The following is a 21640-nucleotide window of genomic DNA, read 5'->3' on the forward strand; positions in this document are numbered from 1 at the left end:
TCACTGCAGCTACAATTAAAGTACTTGAAAGAAACATTGAAACTTGTTTGCAAATACAATCCCTGTAAGTTCTTAGTTGTTGCAAAAAAGATTTTATTTCAAGGAACACTTCACTATACTGCATCTTTGCAGTCAGTCAATACACACAAAATAGAGCAGTAATAGGCAACTTGAACAGTGAAAAAAAATCAGTTAGTCCAGAATTAAGTAATACAGCAAGAGCCCTTTCCCAGCACAGGCTCAGTTTAAGGCGGTTTGACTCAGGAGCAGACATTTCCTTGGCTGTCTGAAAATGGTGCTCAAGTAAGCATGAAAGAGCTCAGGACAAATCACTCCCTTCAGAAATTCCAAGGCTGGGTCACAGCAGTTTGCTGCAATGCAGAACATAGACTTTATTCCTGAAGAGGAAAAAAATTAATAAAGAACAATATTACATCAGGAGAAATATTTTAAAAATTGAATTTTAATCCTAACCACTGGAGAATTCCATTAACAAAACACAGCTTGGTATGATTCAGTAAGAACCAGAGAGCCCATTCCAGACATAAGGACTTTACAACTGAGCATTTCTTAACCTGTTCACTTGTCTAACACTGACGAGAGCATCCACATTCTTCTCTGGTAAAGTGGCTGGACACCACCCAGTAACCACATTACTTCAGGAGAAGAGCATTTAATGAAGTGGATTTCACTGTTTCTCACCTGTTTTCATTTGGAGAAACAAGGTTTGAGTCTCTTCGGCAGCTGAGTTGTCCAGGGCTCAGACAGGGACCCCATACCCCATACCCCTCGACCATTCAACAGATACTTTTAGAAACAGAGGCACAAAGTGCTTACTTGTGACAAAACAGTATTACCTGCTTTTGGCTACAGAGTGACTAGTTCAAACTTTAATGGGGAAACTAGGATTAAAATAGGATGTCAGATTCAGCACCTCAGTAAGGTTACAAAAATGCTTACTGACTTGCATTCACATCTAGAGGAGAAAAGCCAATTTGCTTTTGATAAGATACCTTTATGTTTATTTTCTCCAACTTATCTAAAAATCTACAAAGAACAAGTTATGGAGAGAATGACAAGCAGAGCAAAGTGAAAGATGGCAGAGACCTCTTCCACAAATTTCTTAAATCAAGACATCAATATCAAAGATACCAATTTTAAGAGCTGTTCAGAGTGGAGAATCATGAGTATTTAACTGGTTTCACGAAATAAAAAAAATGTAAGAACGTAGCTTTTTTTTTTTTTTAGATTTAATAGAATATGTAAGTTTGATTATTAAAATGTCAAAGAATTTCAGTTTTTCATCTAAAAAATAAATAGGATATTTCTAATATCACTCCCTAGGAAGTAAATTTTATAATTTTGGACAGAATTCTGCATCAAAAAGAAACAGCATAAGCAAGATCATGCAGTAGAAGTATCTTAGTAAAAACAAGTTTATTCATTCATATTTTAGGTAAATATGTAAATAGTCAGCAAAGCCTTTTTGCCATGACTGTAAACTTTTTATTTTAAAAAATTATGTTAAAAACCAATACAGTAATATCCATTAATGTTCTAAAAAAGTTTGTTCACATCTTGAAAGAAAATACATTAGCAACATCTCCCAGCAGAATCAATCTTTAAAAAAGTAAAACTCTAGGTGCAGAACATTTCTACAGAATAGTATCTCTACATTTTAATTTAACCACATGATTGAGTATCATTCATTTCTATTGGCTCTAGACTATGATCAAGAGCATATCTCAAACAGATGATATTCAATGATGTGTTACACATTGCCACAGGTACTAACATTATTAGAAGAGTGCACAACTCAATTTCACTAACAAAGCAAGACCTTTGTATATGCTGCATTGTAACAGTTAATTTAGCTCTATGCCTTTAAAATCATGTATGTTTTCCAAGGAAAAATACTAAAAAAATCCATGGTCCAAATTCTGCTCCCACTTATATTCACAGGATAAGATAAGCACCATCAAGTTGTAGTTTATAGCTGAAAAGCACATAGAGAACCAGTTTGTTTATGAGTATAAGGAAGAGAAGAACTTGGCCCATGTCTGTAAACATTCACATAAGTCTGCAGTCAAAAGTGCCAGATAGGCAGCCTATCCACAGTACAATTATTTCATTCAGAGGGGTGCTGGGGGCAAGGAGAATATTATGTGACATTATTATAGAGGCAAGTTAAAATATTTTTATGTTCTCTGGAAAGACATATTCTCAGCTAGCTAAACCATACTCCAGTAAAACATAATCCACTTCTACCCAAATATAATACAGCATCATTTCCTAGCTTTCTTGTTCAGATGGAGTACTCAATTCAGCAGCCCATGACAATATTTTGAAGCATAAAAAAACCCCCACACACCTCTGACCTACCCTCCCCTTAACATACTGCTGATGCTAACAGGAGATCCTCATACATAGGTAAAAAGCATCTGAAACCATAAACTGACCTTGATTTGTGCACACACAAGAAGTGCGCATCTAGACAAAAGGTTGTCTACAGCTTTAATTGTCTAGTTTCAGTCTAGATCTCAGTCTATATTAACCACATATACCGTACAAAACATAACAGAAGGATAGGTGCTTATTCACACTATTAAGTATACTTGGTCTCCCTATTCAGTTTGACAGTCAGCTGCCCTATTTACACAAACATCTGTTTGAATGTTCCTGATCCTGTAGGACACCAAACACTGAACTCTTAAAATTAAAGGAGAGTCAAGGATGCTCAGCAAGTCACAGGATCAGACCCTGAATCAAATTGAATGCAATTCACAAATTAAGTTTGACATCTGACACAGCCTCCTGGAAACACTTTACCCTCATGTTTTCCCTTTCTTTCCCCAACTCAGACCATGCTCCCACTATCGCAGAGATAGCCTTCAAAGTGAATAGGATCAGGCTCTGTCAAGCAAACACTGAAGTCTTTAGAAATGCCTGGTATTTACTGCCATCCACTCTGGGGCAGACTTGTCTGCAATGAAAATGGTGTTCCTGGTGTTGATGGATAGTTAGCAAAACCTTCAGGCTGAGCTGTATAGTTCTCCAGAGCAGAAGCAGAATGCGCCTTTAAGGAAGATAAGAAGTTAGGAAACAGCACCAATAAAAACAAGGCAACAAAATTCCACATAAAGCAAAATTTCAGCCACAATACCAGTCCTACTCAAGCCAAAACAAATGGATTATAATCTGAAGTGTGCAAAGAATAGAGATGAGCAAGGCATCTATACAGAGATGTTAAACTGTAGGGCAACTATTGCTCTGAAGTACCAGAGAGTGAAAAGAGCAGCTGGATTAAGGGGAAAACAAAGAAGTGTTAATGGCATTTACTTTCCAGTGGAGTAAGCACCAGCTGATTTGGAAGGCACAGCTTAATCAGGAGCTGTAATATTTTAGTGACTCTGAACTTTCCTCCTCTTCATTGCTCAAGCAAATAAGTGTTAATTTTAGTGACTGGATCTTATAAATAAGAACAATTATATTCCCTCAATGCAATCTGCATACATTTCTACAGAACAAATAGATTCCTGAGCTGCAAAAGCAGTATGGCCTAGATGAAGTAACTTGCTTCTTCCAATCCCCTGATATTCAGAAGACATCTGATAATATGCTGCACTCTGAACAGTACTTAGACACATGCTCCATTTCAACAACTGATGTGTCACAGTGGAGAGAAAACATTAAGACAGTCAGCTCTCTTTTGGTATTATGCAGAGAAGGACAAATTTCTTACAAGAATCTGTACAAAGGCTGTTTTTAACAAAAGACAAGCTAAACATATAAAGTCTGATGATAGTTTCAGTTAACTTATGCAGGTTGATGGGTGAAACAAGCTGTTTCATGGACAAGAAATGATGAAATTACATATTACCCAAAGCCACTTCAAGCTTATATTACAACTCTATTTGTGGGAACTATCCAGAGAAAGGCACAACCACAACAGACACAAATTCAAGACAATCTGATTACATGTGCAGAGGCACATAACTCACAACAAATGATCCACAGAAATCTCTAAATTATTCAAATGTCAGACTGGAACTGAGCACAAATTTTGCAATGGTAAGGTCAGCTTTAATGGTAAGGTCAGATTTAACACAAATCCAGCAAATAAATTAATTTGCATTATCTTTTCTTTTACTTGTCCTCATATTACAAAGAGGCTTAGATAATGTTTTAATCTCATATATGAAGCATTGTACACTGGCCTTGAGTAAGAAGTTTAGCACAAGTTGTTTTTTATCATCATCTTTGTAATCAACTCTCACACAATTTAGGAGCTTTAATCATTTACTGATTTAAACTAATCCCAAGCAATTAACAGGCAAGTACATGCTCTAGAGTTCTGGAAGCAGAACAGTATTAACAAATAGGCACATTACCTGTAGTAGTGCTGACTGTGCAGCTGCACTGTGCTGCAATTCCTGTAAGGAAGACTGTGTAGCACTTTGGGGAAAGCCAGGGATACCAGGGAGAGATAAAAGACCAGGAAAAACTGCATTTCCTGGTGTCTGTAGTCCAGAAGTCAAGCTGAAAGAATGTCAAAATGAGGCTATTATTAGGAACATCTGCACCATGTTTTATTCTGTTTCCCTCTCTATAAGCTTATGTCTACTTAAATTATGAAAGCAGTTCTTGTTCTAAATCTCATAAAGGCCAGAATTCCTAAATCAAAGTTCAGTCTTTACCCAACTAAAAATTATTAATACTTACAAAAACCAAGATTGTCTGGAACACACCTAAGGGGACTCAAAATGTTTCGTACTTCAACTGTGCAGACAGTACACAAAAAAAAACCACTTTCACAGACAAGAATTTATGCTGACTACTTCCTTAAAACATCTAAGATAGTGTCTGCTATTACCTGTGTGTGTCAATGGATGCCCACATGGAATCCATTCTTGTAAAAGCCTAGGAGGTGCCAAGTATCCTCATGTAGGAAATAAAATCACTCTGCACATCACTGGATTAGACTGTCATAACAGGGACTACTGAGGCCAACCTATTTAATCACTACCCTATCAGCTTCTAAAGACAAGTGGAAACATAGTAGTGAACTGATTTTAAAAATTAACTGTAATTAGTAACTATGAGTGAAAATATTGTCCACACACCTAAAATAAAATCAGTGTTTTGCTCAAGAGAAAAAGAAATAGTTCTGACCTCCTTCAGAAACAGTAACATACCCAGCCTGTGCCACAAGTGCAGAGTTGAAGTTTGAGCTAAAGGCCGAGGCAAACCCTGGCAGGACTGGAGCTGGAGATGGGGCTGTGGCAGCTGCCGGCAACGGTGCAACTGCTGCTACTGCAGAAGATGCCTGGAGGCCAGGGAAAGAAGGGAGAGCAGGAGTGACAGAGGGTGTGTTAGAGACAGGAAAACCAGGGAAGGATGGGTTTGATGATCCCAGAGGTCCCTGGGCAACGGAAAAAAGGGAAGGGACGGCACTGGACAAGTTAAGCGAGAAGGGTGGAGCAGAGACTGTTGCGGAGGCGGCGAGTCCTGAGAGTACGGCGGCGGTGGAACTCGCATGGGGGGCGGACACGGCTGAAGCGCTTGTAGCCGCAGTGGCCAACAGAGACCCCGGGAGAGTGACGGGCGGGGTCAGTGCTGGGTTACCAGTAAAAGCAAAGTTACTGGTTAGAGATGTGAAAGGAGGAAGTCCATTGAACACGGGGGCCATGGGAGCAGAGGAGCCATGTGAGGCAAGGGAAATGGAAGCCAGAGAACTGGAGTTGTTCAGAGGAGCACTCAAAGAGGAGAGCCCTGACAGTGTTGGATTCAGGGAACTGGGTAAGCTGACGGGCACTGAAGCTGCTGAGGTGTAAGCACGCCCGAGCCCTGACAGTCCTAGAGTGCCATGAGAAGGGCTGGCTGAATGAGAAGGACCCTTGAAGGCCGACAGGGTAGGACTCATGGGTTCTGTTTTAACCAGAACTGGGATACTTGTGGCAGCTGGGGCTGATGAGAGCTGCTGGTCGGGATTAGTAGGACTTGTGCCATGCAAGAGGGAGGCTGATGAGCCACAGTTGACTGGCATAATCGATGGCGAAGTGGTTAAAGGTGACTGTGCAGGTAATGTGGGAGGAGTGGAACTAGAATTGGCTACAGATGGGGATGGAAGACCTGGAAAAATAGCCAGCCCAGGTGTGGAGGAACGCTGTGTGTTGGGGGTGGCTGATGGAGTGTAACATTTGTTGACAGAGGAAGTGGGAGGGTCAGAACTCTGATTAGCAAGAGCAGATAAAGAAGCAAGTTCACTTGTCACAGCAGAAGGCAAAGCAGATGAATTGATTAATGAAGTGTCATTTGATGTCAGAAATCCCTTTAAAACAGACAAAATTGGGTTAGGCAAGCCAAGCGAGCCAGGAATGGTAGTGGCAGGAGAATTAGCAACTGTAGATGGAACAGGACTAGAAATCCCTTGGGCATTGGGCGGCAAGGACAAAGGGAGACCAGCAAAGACTGATGACAATGGTGCAGGATTATTAGCAGAAGCAACTGAAGAGGTTGCAGAGAACGGGAGGCCAGCAAATGGTGTAGCAGCAGATGCAAAAGCTTCAGTGGGTGCAGGTGTGGCACATGGAGTGGAAGAACCTTGCGGAGCAGGCATAGCAGCAGGGATAGAAGCCAGCCCAGAAAAAACTGAGGGGATAGGGGTAGAGGTTGCACTGTGAACAGATGTGACAGGAACACCAGGCAATGAGAGGGATTTGATGACAGTAGGGGTTGGGGTGGATGGCTGAGATGTATGGATGGAAGAGGAGACCTGTCCTGGGAAAACAGGAAGGACAGGGGTAGACATGTTCATCCCAGAGATGAGTGGAGTTGCAGGTGCTAATGGATGGCTTATTGCCTTGACAGGTGATGGGGTAGGGACTGGAGTAGCAGCAGGTGTTGAAGGATTAGAACCATGAGGAGTAAAGAGCTGATTCGCTTGTGCAGAAAAAGCTGCAAAGAAACAAAACCAGTAAGAATACTTGAAACTGTCAGAAATGTTTGAAATCAACACAAAAACATTTTATATAGCATTTCTAAATATGATACGCAGGCAATAGCAAACACACAATGTCTACATATAAACAATGTACAGTGGGGCCTGTGAAAACAAACCAAAAAGGTACACACAAACACATCACACAAATCATACACCATGTGGGCTAACACTCCTTTTTAAAACACTATGTGACACCTGCTACCTCTTCATGATCTCATGCAAAACAGTTAGAAACTCAAATACACTTTGTAAGAACATCTAAGTGATACAGGTAAACACCCTCCCTCTGGTCCCTAACATTTGGCAGTACCCAAACCAGATCTAATATTCCATCAGCATCAGATCACCTGGGCTCCTCTGCATCCACTCTCACTGAAGGTCAGAATTTCCTTCAGAACCAGTTAATTCAATGTATCATGATTTCAGAGAAGTTTAGTCAACAAGTGCAGAAAGCTGATTTCAGGTGGTGGTAGTTTTCTTTCCTTCAAAATCAGGCCATTCTCTTCACTGTGCTTCCTTCAGATTTTGATTCTAAGAAGGTACACTTTTAAATTCATGTATCACACTACAGTATTAAACTAACATTGGTGCTTGACTTTACCAACAAGTATTTCTAGGAGTCTTTAGTCAAGTGTCTGTATAAAGGCAAGCACCTGCCACTAAAAGTATCAGCTTGTGTCAATCCTACAAAGTAAGTTAGAGACATCAGTCAAGCTGCAGGAAAACAGGCAGGCACACTGTGAATGGGGAGGTGGAGGTTAATGGAAAGGAGCTGCATTTATGAACACTGGTATGTCAAGAGCCTCCATATGCCTGCCTCTAGTTTCCTGTGGAACATGAATATGTTAATAAATCATTCCTCTTAAACAACCCTTGTGCTTTATTTTACTTTCAGAATAATCTGTTCACATGTAAGCAAGACACTCATCCAATCAGTCAAACTCACCACCCATGACTCTAGCAATCTACATGCCTCTCTTGCCTGATTCCTACATATAATTCTACACACAAATCCAGAAAATTATTCTTTAAAATCTTGGACATAAGTTGAGATGATAAACTCCCATTTTGTGTATGTCAGGACTCCAAAATGAGCAAATAGTAAAAAAAATTTCCTTTGACATAGTCTTTTCAAAAACACCCCAGACTGCCCAGCTCTGGATTCTGTTCTTTTCTCATTCTATTTCCAAGCTGAAGACCCTCCTAAAGATCACAGTTATTTAATCCTGACAGATTATCACTAATGACATACAACTGTACTAGTAACCAGTTGTTACTGAACTTTTCTTCCTAAGAGAATATTTCATTTCTTACACCATATTCATTTAGCTGTACGAACTAACTTTCTAAAAATACATGCACACTTAAAGAGGGGTATATAAGAATGAAGTGATTCCTCAAAACATTTCTGTAGAACCATCCCTGGACATAGAGAAGGAAAGACAAACATAACTTCTTTTTTGGTCCCTAGGAATATTTATAGCAGCTAAACTTATCACAGCCATTTTATCGATTTGCAGTGTTTGTTAATATGTCTGACTCAATGGTCAGTAAATTCTTAGTTTGTATTTGTCAAATCAAACAAAGGGTTATCAAAGCCTTTTTATAAGTAGTTCCTAATAGGATTTATTATTATGCTTTGTACTAAGTGTACAAAGCATCACACAATAAAAAATGTACAACTGTCTTGGTACAAAGAACAGGATCTTACAGGGCAAGACAAAAGTGTAGGTAGACATAATTGGATCTAACACTCTGGGATGAGACATTCAAATATCTCTAAATCTCTGTTGTATTCCTACCTTCTTATTGCAACTGATCTATGAAATGAAAATGTCAATGAGTTTTCCAATAGATGTCCAGAGTTTTAAAAATTGCAAAGATTTACTGAAGTATTTAAGTGCATGAAATTGCAAAGGATATTTTGATTTAGTTTTTAACATGATTTCTCAGATATTTATATAATGAAGATTATAAAAAACTTTTACAAGCTAACACAAAAGAATGAATTTTAATGTTTCAATGCTTCTAAGTACAAATGTCTGATGATTTTTTTTTCTCTGCTCTCAAGAGATTCAATTCCACATTCTTAGTGGCTGCATACGTAGAAGTTTAGGAAAATGCCACTAAACAAGTAGTTAACATTTTCTGAACAAATAACAAAGATACAATCAACACAAAAATCCCCCTGTGGATTTACGATTTACCTTGATTTTGGGAAGGTTTTGCCTGGCTGGAAAGGTCCTCATTTTCTAAACAGAGAACAGCAGCTTGTTATTGAAAGGCAAAGGAGACTCCAGTAGTGAATGATCCACTCCCAGCAATGAACCAGGAAAAACAGCATGAATATTTTTAAAGATATGGATGCTTTACCTGATACCACTTGATTAGCAGTGTAAGGTGGAGGAGCTGGTAAGCCTGGAGCAATGACACTGGCCATGGGAACTAAGCCAGCATTGTTGTAAGCACCTAAAATAACAAAGGCAAAACACATTCCTATTGTCAGAAGAATCTGTATCTAGATGAACCAGTAAGCATCTTCTCCTTTAGAAGAATATTTTCAAGACTGTAAGACATTCCTTCATCAAAAAGCTAGACCAATTAATTATCCAGGCTGGATATTGGCTTTTGCCAATGTCTGCCAGAACAGGCATGCATTGTGATCCAAACTTTACTAAGGACAATTCTCTTAACAGAGCCTGAAAAAGTCAGATTTCAATTCCTTTCATTCCATTTTGCCTGAAAAACTCAAAGGGGAGGAGTGATACAGAGTGTCTGCAGCATCATTGGTTCCTTTCCTATTCCTAATTTAAAGGCTTTTGCAAATCCCTCTTCAACAAAAAAGCCAGACAAAGAAGCCAAACACAGAGCAGTAACTATAACCCTTTAATACCAGCCAGAAAATTCTGAGAAAAACATCCCTTCTCAAACACTTAATCTAATATTCTTCAACATTTCTTTAAATGTTAAGAAACTCGAGGGTTAGCGAAGTATTTTAACATAAAATTCTTACAGCAATTAACATATTAAATATACCTTTTTTTCCCCATTATTTTTTGGAGCAACTCAAACTTGTATTGCTGTGGTATACAGTTCTGATGAAACACATCTGAATTTAAATTGCAGGAACACACACACATTTCACAGTGGCCTGAATTAATAGTTTAAGAGCACAAGAACTTGGGCTTCATGGGAAAAGGCAGCATTGAACAATACTGAAAGTGCACTGATTCGTCATATTTCTGATTTCATACTTTCATAGTAATTCCACCTGATGTTAAGATTTCTTGCACAACAACCCTTGCCTGAAAATCACAGAAGCAACTAACAATCACTGCATCACTCAGGAAGGAAATGTTCCAGAGGCAGAAAACAATTCATTGTTCTAACCACTAACTATTTCATTCAATAGTTTCAGGTCAGCATCTGCAATCTCATTAAAAACACACACACACACACACACACACACACACACACATATAAATATATACATGAGATTTCACCAGTTATGAGTTCTGTTGTTACAAGAACTTTCTTAAAAAACATGTTGCAGCCTAGTAAGGCCCTGAAACCTTGAAAGCTCTTTCATATCCTGAAACTGTACCAAGATTTCTATCCTGCCACAGGCCAAATTTTGGACTTTAAGATACTTTGGATAGGATTATTCAATATAAATTTGTGTTAGTCTGCAAGTTTCCTGTACAGTTTCTTGGGAACAAGTCATTTCTTGGGCATAAATAATCTATCAGTCTTAGTTTAGCCATTAGTAGTGCCCATTTTTCTATAAAAAGACTTGCAGACATCAAGTTGATTAGATGACTGAGCCTTCAGCATGCTTGCTAGTTCTGCTTCACTTTCTTATCAACTCCCTGAAATCCCCAACATCAGTGAAAAGCAAGCGTCCTAACCAGAGCACTTTCTTGTTTTGCAGCACAGAATTTCAAGATGTGAAAAGACTTTCAGCTACCAGACCTGAATCTGACTTCTTTAAATATTCTAAGCCTTCCTCCAAAGAAAGGGAAATTGCCTTGCTCCCTTCCAAAAATGTCTTGAGTCTAACAATTGATGCAGCAGAGCAAAGAGAGGAGTTTATTAGTAAAGGCTCAATCTTACCTAGAAAGAGCAATGGCAGGAAAAGGCAATCACTTTTTTCCTTCTGAGACTGAAATCTACATTTCTTTTAGTAAATTGTTTAGTCTCCACTATGATGGAGAAAAGGTAAAGCTGAAGGCAGCTAAGAAACAGATTACAGCCCTTCAGCAAGCTCCTACATAGTCCCACCCAATTCAGGGCTGTGGTTGACCATATCCCAAGCTGAGTTCTACAGCAACAAGTCAGACTTGTCAAGCCAAAGCCCAAGCCTTGGCCAAAGTTACAACAAAGCCAAAGCCCTTGTCTTGTCTAACATGCACAATGCCTCCCATAATTTAAATATTTTGTCATTAGAACAGGTTTGTGAACTTTTCTTATGGATGTTGGAAAAATAAGTCAATATATTCCTCTTTTTATCAATTCTGCTGTCATGAAAGTAAAGGTAAAAACCAGTACCCAGAGCATGGTCGGGAAGCAGAAGCCGATTTCAGATATGACCATGGTCAGAGAAACCAACACTTGATACATTACTTAAAAGGCAAGTGCATGAACAATAGGATCAAGCTAGAACACACAGAAACCTTACTTGGTGCAATAGTTGCATGCGGCCGACATGGTGGGATGGGGTATGGAACTGGTTTGTGTGGATTGTACGTTGATGGAGCCTACATAAACAAAAAAAAAAATGGAAGAAGCAATAGTGAAAACATTATCTAATGTTTTTCAGACAAAAAACTAACATTCAGATACTACTACAGACAGGCAATCTTCACTACATATATATGTGATATGAAATTTTAATATCCACAATGACTGCAAGTATTTCCCTCTTTCTGAAACAAGTGAAACAAACATCACTAGTATGCCTTTAGATTTTAATAGAAAACTGAGCACAAGAGGGAAAGGGAACTCCTTTCTGCTTTGCAGTTCTCACACTCTGCAGTCTTGGACTGACTTCTCATTTTAAAGGTTTAGCACATTTAAAACTAGCAAATATTTCTGAAGGTATCTATGTCTTTAAAATAATACTTGGTGGGAAACATAATAAAAGTGATAATTAAACATTTGGACAATACTTCAAAGTAGTAACACGTTCACAGAGTAGTAGCAGGAAGTTTGTCCCACATCTTAAAAATTTTGAAATGCACATCAGCTGTGCTGTCAAGAAACAAGAACCTCTTTCCAAGGCACTGCTATAATTCAAGTGTCAAAGATGGAGGCGTTTTCTGTGTTCGTGTGAGAAATCCTCAGAGAGCAGCTCATGATGGACTACTAAAAATGCTTTTAGTTTTCTCTTCTGCTACTGTAATTTAAATTCTGTCTTCAAATGCACATCAATTATAGCCAGTAGAGAATCTTCCCCCTCTACAGATAAAAACTAGAGCTTTTTCAAGTTAAATAAAAATTATTAGATCATATTCATTACAGAAGTTTAGCTTCAATTAAATTGCTGCTCTACAGTCATCTTGCAACATAACAGCATTTTCTAACCAAGCCTTGTTGAGTTGGCTGGTGGTTGCTTTTGGGTTTTTTAAAATTTCATTTAAATTTATTAATTTTTTAGACATACTGGTTTGGATGGTCCAAGTATACGGGCTGCTATTCCCTTTCCTTCATTAGTACATTCTTCTGTGTCCTTTTTGATAGGGGTTCCCTGAAACAAAAGAAAATTAAACCAACCATTAATTAGAAGCAAACCTTGATGTACAATTTTGCCATATGGGTTTTTTTTTTTTCTGAACTACATCTGAGTTTCTGAAAGTAACCATGTTTGTCAGGGAAAAAAAACAAACAACTGTTTTAAGCTTGTAAACTAATGAGTAGCAGCATTCCAATAGCTTGGTTTGTAACACTGAGCTTTTGTAAAGAAAGGCATTTTAAACAAGGCATGTTGATGATGGAATTCTACATTTTGACTTGTGGATGTGATAACATTAATTCCAGTTAATTTTGCTGTCCCTTAAGTGTTTACAGGAAATGCTTAACATGCTTAAGAGCCACACTAAGATTAACAGTAGTATTGCAGTGATCCTATTAGGTCACCTTATCAACCTACCAGGAAGCCTCTTGACACCTCTCCAGATTCTGCCAAATACTGCCGGAGTTTACAATGTTTTCCTGATATGAACAATGTCTTATTTATGAAGTAAACTTTACCTGAAGCAGCATAGAAAGAATGAGCAAATAAAACCAATACCAATTCCTTATAAATGTGGAATGGGGTAAAACAAACAAACCCAACAAACACACTTCGGTTTTGATTCCACTCCTCCTTCTATATATATGAATTCTGGGTTTGGTTATACAATAATGAATCTTAAATTGAGGCTTCATTTGTGAAAAGCAAAAGCATAGGATTATGCTTACTGGAAAAATTCCATTTATGCGGCTTGGTTTGCCCTTGGGATAAGGATTGCCAGGAATCATGCCACAGGATGATATCATAGCATGAGGAGCCTTACAACCTGTTTTTGAAGCCTGCAAAATAATCAAGAAAGAATATTATTTGCTATCAGAGTCAATGCTCTAAAGAAATTAGCTACTATTTCATGATATTTAGACTGTATGAATCAACCTACATAGAACAAACAACAGAAGTCTGTGTCTCAAGTCTTACTCCAAATAATCTAAACAGTGCAAACCTCTGTCAAAGTCCAGCTCTGCTTATACTAAACTTGGGCTTAAGCACTCGGTGTTCTCTAAAACAAACACAAACTGTTTCCTTCCTTCCACTAGTTGCAATTCTGTGTCCCTTTCTCCATATGTTCCTAATGCCTGACAAAAACTTCTTTTTTTGCACATGCTCTTATCTTTTTGCAGTTGCTTGTTTCAGCATGTCTTAAATCAGTAGTACCCAGAAGTCCTCATTAAGCCCTGCTCCCCACAATGACCACAAGGATGCAAACATAATCCTGACAGAACCAAGGTTATTAGCTTATCTTGATTACCTGTTCAAGAATTCTTCTGCATCTTTTCTTCTCTGACATATTAATTCTGAACAGATCTTCAATAAGACGATAATTCTGAGCATCAACAATGTTGCTGTAAAGACAGTGACAGACAATTACTGCCATTCCATTTGCGTAAGCTGAAACAATGCACCACTGAAAAGTGACCCACACTTAGTTAGCTACTACCCAAAAGTATATTAAAGAACCATAATTAGATCAGATCCTATTGCTATTATTATTATTATTAAAGCAAAAATCCCGGGCTTAAATACAGACTTTGTACCTGTAAGTAAAACATGGCATTAGAACTAAGTATCAATACAGAACAACGAGTGACAAAGGCTAAACTTCATTGCAAAATTAACTATGTTGAAAAAACGAATTTTGCATCACAACAGTTCATTAGAAAGATTTAATTACTACTAACACACAATTCCTAGCATGGCAGAAAACCAGCAGCTACTCAATTTGCCACTGTTTCTTGCCAGTCTGGTAGAAAAACAAGTTTTAATCTAATTTACTTCAGAATGAAAAAGATAATTCCTGGTAAATTTCTCTATGTTCTGCCTTAGAACTTAAGAGAGACGTGAAAGCCTTCATTTAGATCCAAAAGATACTGTTCCTCTCTCTTCTCCCCAAAACAACATTAGACACATCACAGAGAGCAAAATATGTGACTACAAGAAGACCAATGCCTGCTTCTACCCACCTTTTTCAAAATTCTGACCAATTTTTTTACCTCTCTGTCAAATATTATCTGTGCTATCCAAACTAGTGGAAATACAATATAGCACCAAAAAAGGGGACTCCTCAAAGGAGGATATTAGATAGAAATGAAATCAGCAGAACATTGAATGAAGACATAAAAAACACCTCAAAGAACAGTATTAAAATGTGAATGAGCTTTCAGCTTTGTTCACTCTTCCTGATGAATGAAGCAAGCAGAACATAGATTTGGGTTAGGATTTGTAATCATGACTCCCTTACTTTGCTCTTGTACTGTAGAAATTCAACAGCTAAGGAAGTTACTGTGCTTTCCCCCACATCAGCTGAAGTATAACAACTGAAGAGTCCAAGAGCTTGAGTCTCACCACAAGAAGGTAACAGGTCAGTCTCATGTGCCACTAACTTTCCTTTGGTTACCCTGTTTTGCTTTGGTCTAAAATAGACTAGGAGCACTGACATGTCTTCCTTAAGTTCAACTCCAAAAGCAAAATCATGTCTGCATCCTCAGTCTTAATTGTTTTATGGATATTTGTATTATGAATTTATATGCCCCAGGAAGTTCAAGCAGGCTGTAATACAGCATTCACAGGGAAGACAGACATGCTTAAAGCAAAAAACCCATAAACAACTCAAAAAAGAACAATACTTTATATAAAATAAAACCCCTGAACCAAGCAGAAGAGTCCCATTTGAAATATGTCTAACAGATCCTTTGAAGCAGCTCTGCTCACTAGGAAAACACCAACTTTCTCTGTAAATATAAATTTAGAATATCTTTATTTTTTATAGGCAGTAGATTTACCAGCTTAAAAGATCCTTTACTTAACTCATTTCTACATATGTAATATGTAGAGGACTTTTCAAAAAAGGGTAAATTCACAAATTTTCTTGGTCTCAAGTCTTCCAGATTTCAGTGAGCAGAGAAATAAGCTTAAGGCCCTCTTTGGTCTCTACAGCATTTGAAGACCACAGTAAAAACACCACCAAAGTAGCAGCCTTCCAGCAGGCAGAAGCCCACATAGCAGCAAGTGCAAGACTCAAACGAACTATGGAATTTTCCACAATCATAGAATCATTGGTTGGAAGGACCTTAAATATCATCCAGCTCCAAAGCCTCTTCAGGTGAGTACAGTCACCTTTTACTAGACCAGGTTGCTCAGAGTCCCATCCAGCCTGGCCTTGAACATTTCCAGGGACAGGGCATTCACAGCTTCTCTGGGCAACCTCTGCCAGTGCCTCACCATCTTCACAGCAAAGAATTTTTGCCTAATATCCATTTTAAACATACTTTCTTTCAGTGTGAAGCCATTCCCCTTGTTCTGTCACTCCATCTCTTGTGGGCTTCCTTCAGGTACTAAAAGGTTCCAATTAGGTCACCCCAACTTGCTCCAGGCTGAACAAACCCAATTCTCTCAGTCATATGTCTACTTCTAATTATTCTTTTAAATAGCCCCATCAGTAATGGATTTGTGCTTTACCTTAAGCAGGCACAATCCTTCCTTCTAGGAGTAGCTAAAGTTTTATATCCTCAAACATGAGTTAAACCAATACAAGCCAAGGAACACAGCAGAAGAGATACTTACGAAGCTAAGATTTCAAGGGCAATAAGTTTATCTTTACTGAATGTGAAGCAGTTGAGAATATTAACCATTTTTGACGCTGGAACTGCCACTATTTTCTGATAAGAAAGGAAGAAAAAAGGGTGTATGAAATAAAGCAGTACAACTATTTTAAACTCAGAATACAATTCAGTTACAGCTTCATACGGTGTATTTCAGTAAACTTTTAATAGCCTCTCCCTTCCATTAGGAGGGAGACTCTATATACTAAATTACAAAAAAGCAGCTCCAAAAAGCACTCACCAAAAGCAAAGAAATCAGGAGAGTTAACGAGAGTTACAAAGGGTTACATCTCTTCCTGTGATACACAGGAAAGTCACTTTAGTGAGAAAAGACACCCCAATTAGAAATATGACATTTCATAGCTTGATACCACTGAAAGAAATGAAGAAGAAACTTTGAAGATTTTTAAGGGTATATTGGCTCATCAGTTGAAAAGTAGGTGTCATAAAATCAAAATTACATTAAGAGAGCAAATTTATTCCACAAGATCATGTTATAAGAACTTACATGTTGTAAAGCTTTTATTGCCTTAAGCTGTGGTTCTGCCCAGGAGAAGTATCTCAGTAATTCAACAACCTGCAACAATAAGGCCTTCAATTAATCGTTCAGATATATTTAAAATGTATGCTAACAGCATCAATATGACCTTTCCACTTTTGTAGCACTTTGGTATACTGCTAAAAAACATTTGTCTGTGATATCTGATTGTTGATGCCTACCAGCATTTAACCTTCTTTTTATTTCTAAGTACACACCTAAAAATTATATTTTGTGAGACAAAGATTTTCCATGGAAATACTTTAAAAACTTACTTTTCTAAATACATTTGCATATATAAATAACAGTATCACTGTATTAGAATAAGTAAAAAAAAAAAAAAATCAAGTGTTTCTGTAAAAACTTATCAACAATCAGCATCCCAAACAGCACATTCCCAAACATACACCAAAAAAAGCCAGCAGGTAAAGAAAGAGGAAAAAGAAAATCTACATATTATACATTACTACTACATCTCTATTTTGACAATATATGCAAAACAATCCTAAATTCCACTATGATAAACTTATACCATTTTCCAGACACAATAAGAATGAAAATGTAGTGATTTTGATGACAAAGCAACTTGGAACTCTTTTTAATGGTGTCACGATGATATAATAATAAGAAATGAAATCACCTCAGTTAATAAATATGAAAAGCTAATATGATCAGCCTCAGGATGACTGGACACAATCAGTTTGTATTACTGAATACACAAAAACAATAGCTTCCATTAAACCCATAACAATGTTCACCTTACCTGTTCACTGGAAAAGTATCCGTGAACATATTCAATAGCTTTTAATTTGTACTCAGTCAACACAGCCTAAAAGATATAGAAGAAAAAGGATGCATAATTAATGTCTCAAAAAGTGTAATTTATAGCACAACCATCTGCTAATCTATTAATCTAAAATCTACCCCTACAAAGTGACATTTGCCTCAGTTACACTGCAGCATTTTGAAGTAACAGTGTATTTCTTAGAAAACTGAGAACAGTGAAAAGCAGGAAGATGTGATTTAATTCTTATGTTTAAAAATACTGATTTTTTTATTTACTTGATTTTGCTTTTTATTATTGTTTATAACTGTGCTGGGAGAACATCACTCTTCTTTCTAGTACAATGATTTACATCAACTTTAAGTAAACAAGATAATACAGTTGATTATTCAGACAATCTCTTTGTACGGCCCCTTAAACTAAATGACAAAGTATTTTTTGGTGAATTTATGAAGAAATTGGGTAACGAGTCTATACAGACAGAATTAAATACACAACAAAGCTTGGTCCAGAGATGGATACTGTCTTATCATTATCCTTATGCATTTCAAATTTTAACATGCAGTCATACCAAACAAACAACTTTTGTTTGCACAGGACTTTAATGCAGCACTGGCCTTTTAACTTTGTGGCAAGACAGTTGTGTTGATAACCTTGTGAGCTGTCTAACAGACAGGACTTCCTCCCTCTCCTGTACCCAGCCCTCTGTGACAGGTACAAGATGTGAAAAAGACAGCTAACAGCTCAATTCCTGCCCTAAGCTGGTGAAAACACCTTTCTTCCATAGTTTCCAAGACCCCCTCTAACACAAATGTGTATTCTCAAACCACCTTTAGCTTTACTCACACACCCACTTCTATCTTCCTCCCAACAGCCCTAGAATCTACCCCTACCCCTTGCTTTTTTGTTCCTGTCCCTCCACACAGACAGAGATGAAGGTCTCCACCACTGCAGCCTGACTGTGAATGAGCAGCACAGGTGCACAGAAACCCACTTGGACACTGTTTGAGGCAGCCCTCTTCCTCTCTGCACCTCGTTGAGACACAAACACTACCAGACACACTGAAGTCACAAGGGAGAATGAATTTCTGTCTTCAAGCTCATTTTTTCTTCCATCCCTTCCTCCTCTTCATGCATTTTGGAAAAAAGCAGGGTATGTCTTTTTTTTTACAGAAACAAATGTTACTTTTCCTTCATAAATAAACAACTGAAAGACTTTATAACAAGAGTACAAACAGAAAGCACTGCTATGCATATTTATGGAAGGAACAAACAAACAAACCCCCCAAAGTTTATATTTCTAGTGGTTGTAAATACACACAGGTACACACAGAAGTAAGATACATATGAAGACATTTAAATAATTGTTCCTGCTAACTGTAGGACTGAAAACGGAACATGCCAACACAACAAAGTTGTAATAATAAAGAAGGTTCTACCCCAGAGCTAGAAATAAAGCTTAAAAAAAACATAGCAACAAAGACACAAAATGAGCATTTGGACAATGAATGTTACACCACAACAGCAGAACTATTATTAACACAGCACAGCACTGATCCTTAGATCAACAGCAAGTTGGAATACAGGAGTACAGGCAGATAGCATAGAGGAATCATAATTGCCTAAAATCACATGTCCAAACCATTTTGTCTGAAGTCTTTAGTAAGCACAGAGCATATTCTGAAGGACTGCACTGCAGTAATATAACTGAAACATTACTCCCTCCCACCATCAATCATCAAAGAAAGCATTCGTGTTCTAGTCATTTCTTGATTTTTTTTTTGTGATGCCCATATTTTCCACACAAATTCATAAGTTGGGAGAGAAGCCCACACCCTGAAATAAATCTTAGACTGTCATGTTTTTAGCTGTTTTGTAAAGGAGACTTCAGGACCATGACCTTATGCACGAATGTAGTTGTGATAAGAAAGACATCCCTGGGGCTTCTGTTGAACAGTTTTATACTTCAATATGGTTTTATACCTCGATATGTTGCAAAAGAATAACACTGCAATTGCAGCCATCACTGCCTCATGCCAAAGGGAAACTGAACTGAAACTCAACTTCAGTACCCGAGTCCAAATAAAGGAAATTCACCTCTCCTAGACAAACTAAGGGAACAAAAACTCTACTTACTACAAAAATGCTATGGATCACTATTCTGCCACAAGGAAATCTCATCTGAAACAAGCCCTTCATTGTCACACTAAGACAGCTTCTGCAGGTAAACTGTTCTTCTGTGACACTTAAATAACCTCTGCTTAACTGCAACAAAATACATTGCCACAGGCCTCTGCTTCCCAGGCAAAGCCAGAAATATTAATCTCAAAGGTCCTGATTTTTTCTCTCTCCTTTTCTCCTTCTAGCACTCAGGGAAGTGTGTCAACCAGTAACCTTGAGCTTCCCTGTTAAAAACAGGCTCCAGTGCAGAGAGAAACCAGAGCCCTGCCAGACACAGAGGAAACCCAGCTTTGTATCTCTGCTCCCCACAACCAGGAGAGAGTTTGCTCAGAGAGTTTTTGAACAGGAGATGCAGAAGCACAGCTCAGGGCACGCATCAAAACACAGGATTCACATCCCAGAGGAAGAAGGTGTGCACACACACTCCCGAGCTTTGGGAGACATGACTTCCAACCAGGACAATAGTGTGCAGCTCAGAAATCAGTGTTCTCATGTCCTACTTGTGCATTGTGCCTCCTAAACCAGTGTTCAAAGGTGGGTACTTCACACTGACTCCGGACAGGCCAAGCAAACACAGCCCTTCCCCCCAAATATGACAGGCTTGGCTACTTTGTTTTTCTTCCTCATCATACTTGGAAGTGAAAATGGTACAGTAACCTTATCCAAGTGCTTATTTCAAATGAGGGCTCAAGACGACCGAGTCCGAACCATCTCTGCTATGAGCAGGGACACCTCCCACTGGACAGGGCTGCCCAAGGCCTTATCCAACCCGGCCTTGGACACTGCCAGCACTGGGGCATCCACAGCACCCCTGGGCAACCTGTGCCACCGCCTCACCACCTTCACAGCAAAGCCTTTCTTGTCAATGCCTTATCTAAATGTCCCTCCCCCTTTCAATTTGTAGCCATTGCTCCTTGTCCTACAGTCCATTACCAAACGATTAAACTAACACACAAAACGAGAATTTACCTTCCTAATTTCATCCAGCACGGTTTCAAATGATTTCTTATCCATCTTGATTACTGCATGCAATGCCGACACTTAAACGTCGAGGAAATACTACTAGTGATTAAAAAAAAAAAAAAAAAACAAAAAAAAACCCAAAAAAACCCACAAACAAAAACTACGTGTCTTTGAGCATACAGGAAAAAAGGATTTAAAAAAAAAAAAAATGCGGGGCACGGACGGCGGCCGGGGCTGTCCCCGGCCCCGGGGATGGAGCGCTGCGCCTCTGCAGCGGCGGGCACGGAGACAAAGGCGCTCCCCGGGAGCCGCCCGGCGCGCCCGCTCCCCGCGCGTCCGCGGGCGCTGCGGCGGGAGAGGGGCGCGGGGGCCGCGGCAGGAAGGGAACGGAAGGGAAAGGAACGGAAGGGAAGGGAAGGGCGAGAGCGGCGGCCCCGCTCAGCACGCGGCACCGCGGCCCGGCGCGCCCCCGCTGAGCATCGTTCGCGGCGCCGCCGCCCTGCGATCCCGGCGGGCAGAGCCGGGGCGGACGCGGGAGCCCCCGGGGCAGGCGGGGCAGGACAGGAAGGCGGCCCGGGAGCGGCGTGAACCCACAGACAGCGCACCCCCTGCGCCGGTCCCGCCTCCGCTTCGTCGCGCCCCTATGGCATCACAGCGCGGAGCGAAGGCCCTTTTCCGCGCTGGGCGGCGAGAGCGGTGCCTGCGCAGGAGCGGGGGCAATTCGGGGCGGACTCGCCCCTCGCCCAGCTCCCGGCGCCGCGCCGAAGCGCTGAGCGCTGCC

The 21640-nt window shown here is 39.3% G+C and overlaps 1 protein-coding gene across 3 annotated transcripts; it reads right to left on the bottom strand.

Annotated features, from left to right (window-relative positions):
• Window positions 1-76: 76 nt before the first annotated feature.
• Window positions 77-21148, bottom strand: PROSER1 (proline and serine rich 1). Of its 3 annotated transcripts, none has more exons than XM_033051791.2 (13): window positions 20866-21144; window positions 17695-17760; window positions 16902-16970; window positions 16356-16450; window positions 14044-14137; window positions 13463-13573; window positions 12666-12749; window positions 11682-11760; window positions 9377-9472; window positions 9211-9255; window positions 5196-6957; window positions 4392-4539; window positions 77-398 (listed from the first exon to the last, which is right to left on the bottom strand). In XM_033051791.2, exons 1-13 carry the CDS (start codon window positions 20908-20910, stop codon window positions 393-395), a joined length of 2700 nt encoding a protein of 899 aa, XP_032907682.1. In that variant the 5' UTR covers window positions 20911-21144; the 3' UTR covers window positions 77-392. The 3 variants fall into 3 exon arrangements, with proteins under 3 accessions (XP_032907682.1, XP_032907681.1, XP_042634936.1); XM_033051790.2 differs by lacking the exon at window positions 77-398 and adding an exon at window positions 1484-3076 and having other exon boundaries at window positions 20866-21006; XM_042779002.1 differs by lacking the exon at window positions 77-398 and having other exon boundaries at window positions 4452-4539; window positions 5196-5326; window positions 20866-21148.
• Window positions 21149-21640: the final 492 nt, after the last annotated feature.

Source organism: Catharus ustulatus, chromosome 2, assembly GCF_009819885.2.
Source record: "Catharus ustulatus isolate bCatUst1 chromosome 2, bCatUst1.pri.v2, whole genome shotgun sequence".
Classification (NCBI taxonomy): domain Eukaryota; kingdom Metazoa; phylum Chordata; class Aves; order Passeriformes; family Turdidae; genus Catharus; species Catharus ustulatus.